This window comes from Malurus melanocephalus, unplaced genomic scaffold, assembly GCF_030028575.1.
Source record: "Malurus melanocephalus ecotype Western Australia unplaced genomic scaffold, MMel_1.1 scaffold_120, whole genome shotgun sequence".
NCBI classification, from domain to species: domain Eukaryota; kingdom Metazoa; phylum Chordata; class Aves; order Passeriformes; family Maluridae; genus Malurus; species Malurus melanocephalus.
In genome coordinates, this window is record NW_026623352.1 from 1,987,384 (window position 1) to 2,003,654 (window position 16,271).

Here is a 16,271-nt window from a genome sequence, read left to right on the forward strand (position 1 = left end):
GAGGAAAGGACCCTGGGAAAGATCAGATCCACACAGTCAYCAGCCTTCATTTCACTCCAGACATCAATATTGAAAAATCAGTAGATTAAAAAGCTTCTCCCATTCAGGGAAGGACACAAAGACACTTTCAGACAAGCTAATATAAACTAGTTTTCCTTGGCTATATATTGAAAGTTTAAGATGGAAAAGCTCATTTTAGATGATGTGTTCAACATCTGCAAGCACAGGATAAATGGCAGAGTGGAATGATCCTACACTGYTCTCATGGAAAAGGCAGAGCAAAGCAACCCAAGGGGACTGGGAGAGCAAATATCAATAAACAGMTGWAAAGGASAGAAAAGAGGGGATAGGARATTGTTACAAACAGCCTGAGCAAGRACACAYGGGTKAAGGCACTTGGACACCTGAGGGGARGTGATTGTTGGAGAGGAGACAACACAATTCTGTGGAGAGCTCTGAGCTCCTCTGCCCCARTTCTCTGGGCTCCCAAGAGCACAAAGCCAGCAGGAGAGAGCACCATCAAAGGAAACAAAGGTACATGTTAATACAGATCCCACTGAGCTCAGGTTAGAGAAAGCAGCTGGCAGACAGGAGTCGAGTAAGAATCCCTGAGAAGTCTGACAAAATAATAAACATCACATCATTTCGATAATTCCCCCCTTCTAATCCTCTAGCCAATCCACCAGTCTCCAATTAAAACCCAGGCAGTGGAAATCCCTCTCCTTTCACATGAGCTGCACGTGGTGACATTTCAGGAATGAGATAAACCTGCCAGATTCCTCCAGATTCCTGTTTCCTAACTGAAACTAAATAACGTGGAGAGTGAGTGAGAGGCAGAGACACTCCCAGCACAGGGAGATGCTGTGCCATGGCACTAGTGGGGCACTGTAAACGGGAGCCTGGCCTGCAAGCATTAGTGAAATGTTTAGTACAATACTTAACTCTGTTACATCTGGCTATCTCTTGCTCTTTGGACTAAAATGTTACAAATTTTTTACCAGATAAATGAATCCTATATTTGCTGCTACAGGGTACACTATATACATCATTGGAAGAAGAGAACAATAATTAAATTAGGGGAGGAGAGAGAAGGACAAACAAAATATTAGTAAATAAAATAGAAGACAATATGTTCAATAATACTTTTCAGGCAATACTTTTGCTTGTTACATTTACTATAAGGAGAAAAAACGTTTTCCACTCAAAACAAACATTGGAAACAGCTGCCCAAACATCAGTCAGTCCCTTCCATCACTGGACACTCGGAGGGGAAGTGGCCACAGGATCTGCTCAGGACGTTCTCCATTCTGCCAGTGCAGAGGAGCCCTCAGCTTTGGGGGTTGTCAGTGCAAGCAAGGGTTTAATCACCTGGAGAACTGGAACCTGTGCCCTGTTTCAGCCCATGTCGGGTGACCCAGGAAGGCTGATGTGTTCCTGAGAGCCAGAAGGGACCTGGTTCCCCCAGTCCACGGGGTCCCGCTCCCCAAAGGCGCTCCTGTGCCTCTGCTCTCYGAGAAACCCCTGCAGCTCATCCTGCAGAGAGGGGAGCCACGAGCTCAGCTCAGCCAGYAGAGCCCCCCATTCTTCCTCAAAACAGAACACACCTGCAGGGTTTGTTCCTACATTTGAAAATTCATAAGCAAAGGTTTTTCCAGGCCGTTTCCTCCCCCTCCAGCTCAAGGTGCAGTAATGAACATCTCCAACTGAGGCCATCGACAGCAGAGCCACACACCCTGGCTGTACCTTCTTTGCCTTTTGCCTCATCAATAACTTATTTCCACAAGAAGTGATTGATTACTTGATCAGAGCTATAGATAGCTAATTAGTGTTTGATACAAAACCAATCCAATGAGCTTTCTGGGGCTCATCAGATGAATTCTTTCCCAGTAGTTTCTGCTTTTCTATGACCAGCTCAATTTAATACACAGCTACTACAATACAAAGCAGTGCAAAATGACCATGAAGCAACTACAGCCCACACTTGTCTGGCAGATGCACTATGAGCAGGGGCTCTGGAGGGACTGCAGGTTAATAATTAATAATAATTTGATGAAAAATCGACTCTGAAGTCAAGGAGAAGGAGCAGTGCAGTTCCCCAGAGCCCATCCTTCAGATGCTCGAGCGTTCACAGTTACTGTGGGGTGGGGTTTGGAGATGTTTTCCCCTTTGATAATACCTGAGGCTTGTTTGTGATTCCTTCAGCGCAGCCCACCTCAAGCACTCATCCAGAAAAGCTTCCTGCGCTGCTGCGGGGGCGTGCAGCTGTCTTTGCCAAGGTAACATCATCGTTCTGAGAGGGCTGCATTTCATCCCCCTCTAGTTTGAATCATGAAGAAAAACTCCTTTTTCGCTGAAGAAGTCAAATCAAGGAAGAAAAGGGAAAGGCTGTGCAGGGCTTGGAGGAAACTGCCCAGGGAGCCATTTATAGATCCGTTTGTAACTCAGGAGGTTACAGCCCTCGCTGTCAATGAACATCTTGCTCATCCTGGCTTTTTCTGTTTGCAACCTAGAGACCTTTCCCTTCCTAAATTTTTAAAGCCGACTCTGATTGTTACAGAGCCCGTGAAAGGAAAAGGATTATTTGCTGTTTTTGGAGGCTGCTGTGATGATGCACAGGGCACACAGGGCACCTGGGCACACTTGTGGCAGTCCCTGCCACACACAGCTTCAGGGCAGGGAGAAACCCACTGTGAATCTCTCACATGTGAGAATTCATGATCCTTTCAGTGCTGCTGCAACAAAAACTTTGAATTACCTTGAACCCAGGAAGGTTCAGATGCAGATCTGAATAGGATACCAGGATTTACCTTGGCAAGACAGACAGAGATCACTGTGTGTCACACAGGCCTGCAGCTTAGCAAGGGCAAGTATTCCCMGGGCCAAACCCTGGGGCACTGCCACACAATCCAGAGGAAATGCTTTTTTTGTTGAGTGTGTTGTTTTAGTAAACAGCCTRTTGCAGAAAGGAAACATAAAAATGCTGCTGCCCTGCTGGTGGTGCCTCAAGGGTGTGTGAGAGTTTCTGTGTGACTCTCGTGCTGTTCATGAGTATTTTATGCACATTCACACAAACCTATGTGAAATACTGTGAGCTGGGAAATTCTGCTTGASTTAGGAAGGTTCTTATTTAAGGCAGTGATTTTGCCTTGCAACCATTACAGACGCATCCCCAGCAAGGTTCCCTATTACATGTCTGCTAAATAAACTGCTGTTTGAACAAGGGGAAATCAGGAATTCTGATTTGACACATTTAACACGCTGATTTAACAGATTTAACACAGATTTAACACAGATTTAACCCAGATTTAACCTCGCTGGCCCAAAAGAGCAGGCACACCAGTGCTACTAGCTTTCCTTGAGCCATGCCAGCTTTAGGAGTGTGTCCTCTGGGCAGTGGGCATTATTAAATCCAAATTGCAACCAAAATATCTTGGATTTCAAAAGATCCTAACCAATCCCTGCAGAATGTGTGCAGGGCCAGGATCTTGAATCTTGTGTTCCCAACCAGCTTTGCGAGACCCTTATGGGGTGAAATGGGAATGCAGGAACCTGTGGATTGGAAATGCCAATGGACAGACCCTGCCAGGGGGAAGGAGACACAGCAGTTTGGGGTGACAGCTCCTCCCTACGACTCTGATAGACAGAATGTTCTTAATTCACTGCACATAATGCAATAGAACTTCAAAGAGAAGAGAGAAGATGCTTTTAAATTGTTTCTAATCACATCCAAGATGCACCAGAAGAAACAGGTGAAGCCTTATCCTGGCAGAATTCCCTTCTGTCTCACCCAGGAGAGCCTGGCAAGGCTGAGAGGTGCAGCCCGTGCTGGGGGCACTGGTTACACTGGGGGGGCTGAGTAGTGGATGACAGAGTTGTAATCCGGGGGTGGGCTGTGGCATTCCAGGTTGGGATCCATGGGCAGCAGGACCGAGTCTTCCAGCGGGAAGTCCATGGTGTCCTCTTCCACCTGCACTGCTGGCTGGTACTTGACTGTCTCGTGGTCAGACAGGATGGATTCCTTGCTCCTGCTGACAGCTCTCCTCCTGTTCGGAACAAACATTGGGATTTATCCACCCTCTCTCCGTAGTTAACGGTCAAAATGATTTCTTTAAAAAGTAAACACATAAAAATCTCAATTTACCTCTATGGCACTCTATATGACAGTGACATTGAACTGACTGGATGAGGGGACTGAGATGGATATTTTAAATAACTTCATTATTTTAAAAGTAGATTTAGGAGTAAATCCCAGAGCTCTGTTGCCCTGTCCTTTCAGCTCACCACATTTCAGTGCACTCCAGATCTCTTACTTGCAAAGGCACCTGTCCTGTACGTACAATAATATCCTCCCTCATTGTTCTGACACAGGTCAGTAAAAATTTGACTTTTCTGAAAGCAGAACTGAAGGCTATGACTTTTCTTGAAGTATAACAAGGGATGAAATCCTGAATCATCTCTGAACAGACTCTAATTTAAATCGATACTGAAAGCGAGAGTGTGCGCTGAACACGCTCAGGCAGCGCAGGGCAAAATCCCCTTTATAATCCCCTTTTACTCCCCAGCCCTTCTACATTCCCGAGGGAGGGGCTGCTGAAGGGCAGCTCWGCAGCATTCCAGCTGCTTTGATCTCCTGTCTTCTCTTGTTCCAAGTGATGGAGGTGTGGGACACAGYAACTTCCACCACATGGGGCACCTCAGGGTTAAAAGCAGAACCCTGAGAAGATTTGTCACAAGGTGACTTTGAGGAACAGCAAGGGTTGTGGAGAACTCAAAAAGCTCTTTCTGTCCTAGACTGCCCTAAAAATATCATTCTGTCAACCTTGGTTTCTGCCATCTGAGCATTTCATTGGAAGGGGCCTGGATCATTTCGGGGTGGTTCTCAAAAGGATCCAACGTGAGAATGGCTTTGGAGCTGCTGCACTTTGCTCAGGACCCTTCAACTGCAGCTCTTGGGAAGGAACCTCAGTCACAGACTCATCACAGCTCTGCCCAAACCCCAGTTCAGAATGACATCAATGTGCCTGGGAGAATTAAAAAYCAGGCAGTGCCCAAGCACTTTGTGTGTGTATTTCATATGTGTTTAAATTAGGATAAAGTTACATTTTAATGACTCTAAACTAAATCTGAGTAGTCAACAGTTCATCAAATAATTGTAGAATTCATTACACTCATTTTATTGGCACTTCTGCAATGCTTCCAGTCCCCAGCAGCTGCTCACGGGCTCGCTGGGGTGCTTTAGGAACAAAAGCAAAGCCAGYTCCTGCTGCAGGGAACAAACCAACAGCCAAGAGCCAGGGACACAACTGCAGGGAGGGAGCAAAAGGCATGAACAGGAAATAGCAGATCCAGGCCAGGRGCTGTGTGTGTGCCACATTTTGGTGGTGGTGGTGCCTGGGTGGGCACAGCCCCAGCTCCTTTCGGCTGGGGAGGGTAAACATGCCCTGCTGGGCTCTGCTGTGGCACTTCACAGGCTGTGCTCTCTTGCCTCTCAATCTGGAACCTGTCAAGAGCTTCAGCTTTCCCACAAGCTGCAGATACTGTCACTGACTGACAGAATCCRTGTCTTGAAAAAAAAAAAAWTGAAATTTTTGCAGGTTCTGGAAAGATCCCAGGTGTTCAGAGCGCTGGCTGGAGTAGAATGCTGCTTTCTGCTCTGTGCACAGCCCAAAGAACACCTGTAGGCTCCACCTGTGAATTACCTACCCCTGCAGCTCTCTGCTGTAGGGCAGTGTGTGCTSATGTTCTGKGTATCAGTCAYRGAGCTCCTGTGCAGCCAAATTCAYACAATAACACACGGCTGCAGCTCTGACYAGCTGCACCGGGATATGTTCAATTTTAGAGTCTGATTTTTGTGTGCTGTGCTGCCTTTCCATGGCACGCTTGCCTCTCCAGCTCTGGGAAGTGAGCCTGAGCTGGAAGAGCCAGCCCACCACATCCTGCATGTCTACAATGAACCTGGGCTCTGTGATTTCTGCAGAGTTTACAGAGCAAAGCTGCTGTTCCTGTGCTTTCAATCTGTGCATTGAAACCAAACCTGTGGAGGGGCAGACCAGAAATCCTAAAATCAACAGTGACCCTGAGAATTCCAACAAAAATGTAGCACCCTCTGCTTTCACAACTCAGTTTTTCCTCATTGTCCAGATTAAACCATGAGAGGAAACTCCTCATGTATCCTACACTTTTGGCAGCTCTCCATCCTCTACACACACAGTTTGTCTGCAGATAAATTCCTCCCTGACACGAGCAGTGGAAGCACAGCTTTGCCTCCTGTTTATTTAATTCTCCTTTTGCTGCTCAGTTCCATTGACTCGTGTCGGACAATTCCACGGATGCTCTGCCTTCCAATTTGCCAGGTATTAAAATGGTCACTGGAGACTGGGAGAAGCCTGAAAATATCTGTTTAACTTGGCCCCAGCTTGCATAGCTGTGAGTTATTAGGGTTTATTTTGGCTGCACGATGGGAAATTCTCAGCCTCCTGCAGACTCCCAGCAGGTGCTCCTGTGGGGTTGCTGCCCCTGTGGGTCAGGAGATTGGATATCTGGGAATAACTGTGCCTGATGCTGAGATCAGSCTGGGCTTTGAAGCACTCCTAACACTGCCATGTCCTATCAGACAGAAAGCTGATGGGTTAGGGCAGCAGGAAGCTGTGTCCTTTGCTATCTAACTGCAGACCAAAATGCAATTAACTTCCAATTCCACTCCTTTCATCTAAATGCACTTCCTAATTAAAGCTCTCCGAGGGGCTTTGCGTTTTCCCCTTTCATCTGCTGGTACTGACACTTGTTCTGCTCTGCCTGTGCTGTGTTTGGGATGAGGCTGCAGCATCCCTTCTCCATCTGTCCTTGGCATCTCATTTGCTCCTCAGAAACTGCCAGAGCCCCTCAGAGCTCAGCCCTGCCTCGGCTGTGGGCAGTGCTTGGGGTTCCAGGGGACAGCAGGGACCCCTTTATGGCCTGTGTGAGACAGAAACCTTCTCCCTGAACCCCCAGTAACAATCTGGGACTGGAGGTGTTAGATTTGATTAATCACACAATTCTCAGTTCTAGGAGTTAACCATGGTTATGGAATGACATAATTCCATGAAAAACTGGCCATTCCTTGGTTCAGTGCCTCTCCTGAGGTGTTTCCTCCCCGCTTTGCCTCTGCCTGACCCCACAGAGCTGGGGGAGCCCATCAGRGATGCTCAGCTCTGATCAATCTGAGCTGGGACTGCCCAGGCCAGGCTCCCTGGKCAGTGTTCCCACCATGGCACAGCACTGAGGATCGGGGGGAATGCCACAATATCCAGCTGGAATTCAGCTGCCCACTGACCCAAACTCGTCACGCTTTGCACTGACTGCCCTGAGAACTTGCACAARGTGTCCCTTTTGGGGACACAGACTGAATATGAAGTAATCTTCCACAAACTTTTTAAAGTTTTCTGAAGGTGCTGAAGYTGTTTAGAAGGTACCAGAGAGGATAATCCTACAATAGCTTGAAGGCCTAAGTGACCTCCTGAGGCTTTTTCCTCCTGCTGAATGAACCAGAGATTCTGGAGGTAGAAAACACCGAAATCATCATCAAAGAGYGGGAAATCATTACTGCAGCTGTTTATTTTATGTGAGAGGGAGCCAGTTTCTCTTAATCTGAATGCTGGGGTCAATGACTTGAAGAGGAGTGTGGAGAAAGAGGGATGAGTGCAGGAACATCACYGGGAGCAGGGAGGGAGTCCAGCCCCAAGGGCAGCACTCCCTCAGTGCTCTGCAGCAGCTCCCACTGCTCTGCAATCACAAACACAAATATTTTTGCCCTGAGTAGGAAAAACTCATAGACTTTTCTGTCCATGTAGGAAACCTGGCCATGTTCAGAAGCTGTGTTTAGGGAAAGATGAGAAATTGGGCTGTTTGCTGCCAAGTAGAGCAGTTTGTCTCATGACTACATCTTCTAATAACATGTAGGAGCTTCAGGGCTTTGTAGGAACTTTCAAAGGTGTTTAATGAGGCTCAGAGTTAGAGAGGTTCTTTTTTTATTTTAATTTTTCCACAATTAAAGCAATAAAAGAGTTTTTTTTTTCCTCCTGGTAGCTATGACTGATTCACAGTTTGCTTTAATATATTTTCAACTGAGTGCTGTGCAGTAGGAATTTCATCATGGGCTCCCCTCTGGCAGTACCAGGGCATCAGCAAGGAGAGCTCGAGGGGCTGGGCTCAGGAATTCATGTTTGTGGAAACACTTCCAAATACCAAGTGCAGGTAACAAAGTTTTCTCACCCCTGTGTTCCCTCACGTGTGTGGCCAGGCTGCTCATCTGTCCCTGTCCAAATGCAGTGGGATGGAAAAATCTGCAGTCAAATCCACAGCCCTTCACAATTYCCCTTCTAGTCCTTGCTGCTGTAAGCACAGAGCTCAATCCTTGAAGAAAAAGTGGTTTACATAACTCCTGAGTAGCTACTCATTCCTCGTTCCAAGTTTTAGTTTGGAGAGCTCAGGTCAGGTCACAGTGCAAGGTGCTGCGTGACACAACAATAAATATATTTATTATTGTCTGAACTCCATTCTGCCTGGAGCAAACATGTTCCCATGGTTTCACTGAGAGGTGCAAAAGGATTCCAGCCCAATGCTGGCTGTGTTTTTGTTGTGCACTTTGTGTTTGGACAYGAGTGCCTCATGTTCCTGAGCAAAATGCAGCATTTCAATATTCCTGCCTTGCCTTAGGCCCAGCTTGGCTTTGGCAGAGCCCTCAGTGATGGATGTGGCTGCAGCAGCCAGAGCCCAGCGGGGATCAGCTGAGCCTAGACTGATGTGGGACTGGGCCAGAACCAGGTCAGGGATTCCAGAGCAACAGAGGATAACTGGGTTTGGGGGAGAAGGGGAAGGGATGGGGCAGGACAGCTGAGCAGATATCAAACCTTTTGGCATTTAAACAAGAACTTGATTAGACAGTCTCTGGGAGAATTTTCAAGCAGTGCTTGGCAGCAGTGATAATATTATGAGATGGAACCTGACAGCAGAGTAAGCCCATCACTAAATCCCCTCGGTGCTTCCCTGAATGCTGATCCCAGCCTTGTTATCCCAGGCCATCCTTCCATCTCTCACCACAGCTACTGCACAAAATGCTCCAAACTTCCCTGCTCTGTGTCAGCAGCAGGAAATGCTCAGGACTGSTTAGTCCAGCCTAGCAGGGAGCCCAGGCCCAGAGTATCAGATTCCTCATTTCTAAACTCTTGACACTGACACTCCGTGGTGTGTGCTGTTGGCAAATTTTAAGCTCAACGGAGGAATGAATGCAGGATAAATAAACAGGGAGATTTTGGCAAAAATAATAAATGCAGCCACCCTAGTTTAGAAAACATGCTAAGCCTTTGAACAGTTTTGTTTTAGGAAAKAAAGACTTTGAAAAGGATCCAGGGTAAATGTTTTTGATAGAGAGAGATACACAATTAACAAGGGTGACTTTATCTCCCCTGTTAAACCCACACTCCCTTCTGACCTCTCTAGATTGTTCCACAGGCTTTGGAGCCTTGTTTGTCCAGTTCTCAGTGCAGGAGCACCCAGGGGTGTCCTGTCCTCAAACGAGAGGAATTTGGGGGGCTCTACACTGTTAAAGCTGCTCTTTGTGCCAAGAAAGGTCTGCAAAACTCAAAAAAAAAGAGCAGCTGATAAAAAGCTTTCTGAGCTGGACCTCAAACACTGAGGGAAAGATGTGGCCAGCGCAAACCCATCTGTGTCCATGCCATGGTAGCCAGGGGCTAGGGATTGGGAGATACCAGGCACAGCCTGCTGCAGGCTCTGCTGGGCACAGGAAAGCTCAGGAACCTCCTGATGGATGGAATTCTTGTGGAATTGGGGACTGGAAGTGGGGAGAGCCCAGATGGTGGGGTCAGACAGGGAATCAGTGCGCCCACAGAGCCTCATGTTCACTCCCAGAGGGCCTGAGAGCAGTTCAGAAGGTTCTGGAAATCTCCAAAGAACAGGCTGGGATGGATTTTTGTGTTTCTACATCTGGCTGGGTGTTGACTTTTCAGATTTTGAKGAGAAAGGCTGGAAGGGGCAGAGAGGGAAGGGAACCTTCCTCTGCCAAGCCTTTATCCAAATAGGAACAATGCAATAGGGAAAAGCTGTCAGGGGTGACTGACAGAAATCCCCAGGGGGATGAATCTCGTCAGGGAGGCTGCTGTGTGTGTGTAGGATTTGTGTCAGTGTGACATCGTGCAGAAAAGAGGGGAATCAGYCCAGGTAAAGCATCACAGCAACATCTGAGCTCCTGATTTGAGAGCTGCTGCCATTTGGTCTCCATGGCAATGGCCTGTGCTGGCAGAATGCTCTGGGTGTGTGCAGGGGATAAAAACATGGATTGGGATTGGGATGTTTGCTCGTCCACCAGCTCCAGCCCCACAGGAAAACACTGCTGGACAACAACATTCCCGAGGCCACACTCCTGTCCTGCACAGTCCAAGCATTCTGATGTTCCTTGGTAGTGTTGTCCTCCCTTCCTCGTGAAACCTTCTCCCTTTTCCTCCTCTCCTGCMCTCAAACATCAGGGAATTGATGCTTTTAAGGCACCAAAAGACAAGGTAAGCCCTTGTATCTGCCTTTCTCTCTGAGTGAGAGACAGCCTCTGCACTCTGACCATGCCCACTCCTAGAAACTCTCCCACAATTTCCAGAAGTGCACCAGGCTTCTTCTCATCCCTCATTTATCTTTCTTTCTAAAGTTTTTCTCATTTCTCATCCCTCATCTCTTTTTCTCTCACTTGGTGTAGAACAAGCACCTGCTCTGCTGGGAAARGCCATGGAGTTCCTCAGTGCAGAGAAAACTCACACAAATCTCAGCAGATTTCAGAGGAAGCTCCAGTCAAGCCAGTAATTAGTTTAATTAACTAAAYAGAAAAGGAATTCATCACTACAGATGATTTTAAAATATTTTGGGCAGCTATTCTTTGAAATTCCACATGTTGACCTTTGAATCAGTAAAACGGGCTCCTGTTGTTAATAAGGTGGAGAAGGTTTGTACTGGGTCACCTCTCTGCCTGGGTGGTTGTTACTGAAACACAAAGAACTGTGAGCAAAAAACCAAAAATCTGCTTTTCCTCTTCTGTGCTYGTACTATGAATGGATAAAAACTCAGCAAACCCTGAACCAGCCTCTGTTTGTAAACCAGGTGTGAACAACAGAACCCAGGGGCSATGGAGGTGGTGGGATTGAGGGAATTCTCTGCAGGACCCTCTCTCAGGATGATGAGAAGGCAAATGGAGCAAGCAGGGCTCTGGTAAAGGCACTGCTGAGGSTGCTCTTTACTCTGCACAGGACTTTTCACTTCACTCACATCCCAYGAGCTGCAAAGATGCCACTCCTTCTGTCTGAGTTACATCTACCCACTGCTATCATCACAAATGTCAGGGTTTGGGTTAATAAATCAAAATCTTCAGTCTTTGTTCCATCACTGAGAGAGAACACTGGGGAGGGAGGGAACAAACAGCTAAATCAGACCTGTATATTCCCATTTTTTTTTTCCTATTATCAGGAGAAATATTTATCCTATTATTATTATTATTATTATTATTATTATTATTATTATTATTATTATTATTATTACCACTACTATTATTATAATAATAATTTCCCATTTGCAGAATCCACTGCCCCCTGGTCTCAAACCACACGAGCCAAGGTCTTTTTGGTTATGGGACTGAAATTCAGAATTCATCTCCTTTTAGCTTGCCTGGACATCCTGTATTTTTCCTTTGGGCATCAGAAACCAAACTGAAAATTTCAAAAGCATTTCTCTGAAGGGAAGAACTGTCTGGAAAAGCAATTCCTCAGAATACTCACGCCAGAGCCATGATCCCATAGGGCCAGGAACGGATTTCCAACCTCTTGGGGCTTTTGATCTCCTCTGACGTCAGCACCATTCCGCTGTCCGACTCCTGAGGAGCAAAAAGGAACATCAGGGATATCTGGAACCTCTGTGTTGGGTGTAGGAGCTACCAATCCTTCAGGATATTCCCTTATCAAGGCCCGTGTTATCAATTTTTCTCCYACTTTTCCTGATAGTGCTGCTCTGGAGCCTGGGAACGTTGCCCTCGGTTTTGTGACACTAAAGTTTATGATCTGCATTTCCAAAGAGCACCCTTAAAAYGAACACATCAGAAAATAATTTGACATTTTCAAATTTGAAGCTGATATTAAGCATGGCATATGGGCACCATGTACGTGGGAAAGCTGAGATATGAATAGACTGAGATTCATAAAGAATATATCCAATAATTCTGGCTGGGCTGCAAGGAAAAGCTCCCTAAATAAACTGGAAACACACAATTAGAAACACTGGAATTTGAGGGAAGTGGAAGTTCAGTAGCATTTTGTAAATGCGAGTGCTTTGCAAAGGTTTATAGCCCTGGCCTTTATGGATTTTTTAATGATCTGTCTGACAAAACTGTCTTGATTAWAGCTGGGGTTATGATGCTGCTTCACTGAAAGCTGAGTCTCGAGACTGAAATGAAATCAAACTTTGTTGATTGAGTTTACACAACTACACAGACATCACAGTTCTCATTTTAAGTAATTTTAAAATATTAAATGGTCTGGGGGTTCCTTTGCATTTGAAATATTTCAAATATATTTGATACATTTGATAAATCAATATCAATTGATACTGGAGAGTTGCACATCTGAGCATTTGTCAAAACCAAGGCAGCATAAGTGAACTCACAAGTGAAACTCCACTCTGTCTTATTTTACCAGTCAAAGTGACAGAGATGTAAAAAATAATCTCATCAAACAATAAATAACAAACAAAAGCCATTTAAACATGCTTTGGTCATCTATCAGTTGTTAAAAAGATTGGTTTATAAAGGAGTTTATAAAGTGAAATCCCAAATTCATGAGGTCTGTCCAGCCCTTGGTGAAGCCCAGCTTGTCTCTGGATTTTATTCCCTGTTTCCCCTTCAGACATGTGGTCCAGGACAGTTAATCTGGRGGCTGCTCTGCGTTTTGCTTACACCCCTCTGCTAAAAGGATCTCCCCGGAGATCACAGAGAAGTGGCACAAAGACAGGAATAATAACTAATGACTGCTCAGGCCTTGATAATTAACAAAACTTCAACAGCCCAAGTGCACTTACTCTGTCCAAAAGCAGATCAGACAGTGATTTCAATTGAAAAGATCCTTGTTGAAATATCAGGTTTACTTCTGATCTCTTGATGCATTATCACCCTTTTGGGAATCTGTTCCCCCCTCATGTAAAGGCTTATTTCAAAATGCCACGAGCAGGGAGCACTTGGACAGGTAATGCTCGTGCTGGCAGCAATAATCTCACACTGAGWCTGGATTGATCCAGCAAATGTCTCTGTGTGATTCACAGGGACAGATTTTATCCTGTAAGAGGGAAGATGCAGGAGCCAGGGAAATTTCTGAGCTTTCTAATCCCTGAGATGCGCCGATAACGAGACAGGAATTCCATCTGGTAAAATGCGAGGCAATAATGGGCCTCAATTTGTGCTCAGCAGAGAACTAATGAGAAACACACTGTATTTGTCAAGGGCAGGAAATATTTCCAGGATAAACTGGRGCTGGAGCCTTGAGCCTGCCCAGGGGATTGGGTCTGGAATGGCTCTGTCCAGGAGGGACCCAGCAGGAGCTGTCCTTGAGCTGCCCCTCAGCCCCTGAGGCTTCTCCTCCTGTGCCAGGAGCTTTCCTGAGGGGTTCAGGATCCCCCCAAAACTCTGATCCCATCCCAAGCATTTGTGCAGGGCAAAGGACCCTCCCTGGGGACACAGGAGGAGCCACTGGGGCAGCAGGTGGGGACAGCACACAGAGGGAATTCAGGAGCTGCTCCTGGAGAGCTCTTTGATTTTTTTAAATGAGAAAATCCAACTGGTAATTTCAGASGAAGCCAACAAGCAGAACCATCACTCTGTAACAAACCAAGCCTTTGTTTTCTCCTGGAGGGAAAATTAAACCTTTAACACTCTCCCACCCTGCAGTGGCATTAAACTAGCTAGAAATACACTCACTTGGAATGAGGAAAACTCAGAGTTAAAGCCCTTTGTGTGGATCAAGACCAGGATCTTGAACCTTTGYCTTGTCTCCCCAGAACTGAGCACCTTTACACCCCCACCAGGTGATTGTCTGCCTCAGCCAGCCTGAATGTGTTCTGGACACACTCCCCTCCAAGAGCTCCATTTCAATGAGCTGCCACTTTGGTATGGTGGAAAACCATCTTGAAATGTAATATAGATTAAATCAAATGTAACATAAATTAATCAGTTACATAAAAAAAAATAAAATTATGTAACATAAAGCCCCTTAGCCAGGGCCATCACATGTGAGTTCTATTGAAATTATTTAAGAGACATGCAAGTCCCTCTTTGCTGTCACACATCCCCATGTGGGTGCCAGGGCCAAATCTCCTGCCTGATTTCAAGCTCTCTCCTCCCAAATAGATTTGAGAAGCTCTGATGAGGGTTTCTGGTGCTGCTGATGGGTAATGTGTGAGCCTGGTGGGGAAGGATGAAGCCACCTTGCTTACCTCATGCATCACTTTCTCCTTTTCCACTGGCACCTCATCAAATGTCTTCACACTCAGGGGTCTCTTCTCGCTGTTGTTGCTGAAAACAGGAAAGTTGAGGGGTCAGCAGCAAACCCAGGCAGATGCTGCACYCGCTGCAGCTACATCCTCACACAGCCCAGTTCCCTGGAACACTTCCCTTTTTCCACCTCTCGTAACACCCTGACAAATTTGTCTGATTTTTTAACCAGCCCTACACTGAGAGTGGACCCCAGACAGTGAAATGTTTCTTTCCCCCACCCTGTATCTGTTTTTCTCACCCAGTTTCCACTGCGCTCCAGCGATTCACTCCGTTGTTCAAGTTTTCTTCCACAGGGCAGGTTTTGGAATTGGATTCTCCATCTGGACACAAGGTGATGTTCAGTGGAATATAGTCTTTGCCATCCTGTGAAATTAARAACAGCAAAGAGCACAGAGCTGGTGAAGTTCATTTTGTGCCACATCTCACATGTARGAGGTGATTGTGTCCTACAGAGCTTTGTGCAGAGAGAGGACTGGGCTGTGTTTTAACTGAACTCTGTTGGAGGTGATTATGATGTTCCTCACACCCTGTGGAAGTTATGGAAGTTGGAATGCACCCTTCATCCAAGGATTACTGTGCAGGGAGGGAGCTGGGGCACTTTGGGAATGCTGGGATGTGGAAAGGCTGAACAGACTCAGATATTGCAGTCCTGGTCAGGAGCAATTGCCCACGGACAGAATGGACAGACTGCTTGGGTTTGTTCAAGTTCAGGAGCTGCAGCTTGGGAAGAGCCAGGCCTTCACATGGGAGCCTGACAGGATTTAATTTCAYGTCCTCCCCAGGAAGTGCTGCTGCACATGGTAATGAGCTCTGCATTGTCATTACCCCCCTGCAGTAATCCTCAGCAATGACTCTGCCTGCAGCTCCTGAAACCATTTCCCCACATTTCACTGTGCTTCTTTTTTTTTGTTATTTTTAATTTTGAGAACCAGTTAAGTGCCCTATTCCCTTATCATGATTTTTATGTCTCCTTAATTTACTTTGGTTATAGAATCAAACTCACAAGCTCTTCATATTGCAGACTGGGCCCTCTTCAGCTCAGCTCCACTAAATTTGTTTACAAACAGGAAGGAGATGGAGGAGAGTGTTTGATTTCTTCTTCAATTAAATTGACAATTGCATAACTGCTCTGGTTGTTTTTACTGAAGAAGAAAACAACTGCTTTAACTGTTACRAAATTAATAATGGTATGACTGACTTTCTGTGCTGTAACTGTAAAGCTTCTAAGAGCACTGGTGAACATAAACTTGGAAATGAGAGAGAAAATTCAGGAGGTGGAGCAAATCAGAAGCAAAATTAACATTTGACTTTACTCATCCCAGCAGGCGTTTTCTTTGTGAGCTCTGGTAGGAAGTGAAATTTCACATTTCAGCATAACCTTCACCTCTGCCCATGCAAATGTCCCCTTTTCTTGAAGAAAGGCTGGCTCTGCTGTACCTGCTGCACGTTGGCCTGAAGAAGATCCCCCAGGCGCTCCACCAGCTCRGTGAACGTCGGCCTCTCCGTGGGAACTCCGTGCCAGCAATCCAGCATTGTCTGGTAGCTGGAGAAATTAAACAGGGATTAAGAATGGGGAAGGATTGGAGCTTGGCTTCCAAACTATTTCATTCCACTGCTCCTTGGTTTGGCCAGCCTTTGGATAGTTTGGGATTAGGACAGGTCCAGATCTCCATGTGCTGTAATTCTGTTCTAATTCTCATGG

At 46.1% G+C, this 16,271-nt stretch overlaps 1 protein-coding gene across 1 annotated transcript in view; it reads right to left on the bottom strand.

Annotated features, from left to right (window-relative positions):
* Positions 1-385: 385 nt before the first annotated feature.
* Positions 386-16,271, bottom strand: part of LOC130575916 (vascular endothelial growth factor receptor kdr-like) — a 73,687-nt gene continuing 57,801 nt past the window's right edge. Inside the window, exons 22-26 of the mRNA XM_057370157.1 lie at positions 16,007-16,112; positions 14,808-14,932; positions 14,509-14,587; positions 11,811-11,905; positions 386-4,043 (exon numbers count right to left, since the gene is read on the bottom strand). Coding sequence (XP_057226140.1) covers positions 3,839-4,043; positions 11,811-11,905; positions 14,509-14,587; positions 14,808-14,932; positions 16,007-16,112 — 610 coding nt within the window. The 3' untranslated portion in view covers positions 386-3,838. The remainder of the gene's footprint in view (positions 4,044-11,810; positions 11,906-14,508; positions 14,588-14,807; positions 14,933-16,006; positions 16,113-16,271) is intronic.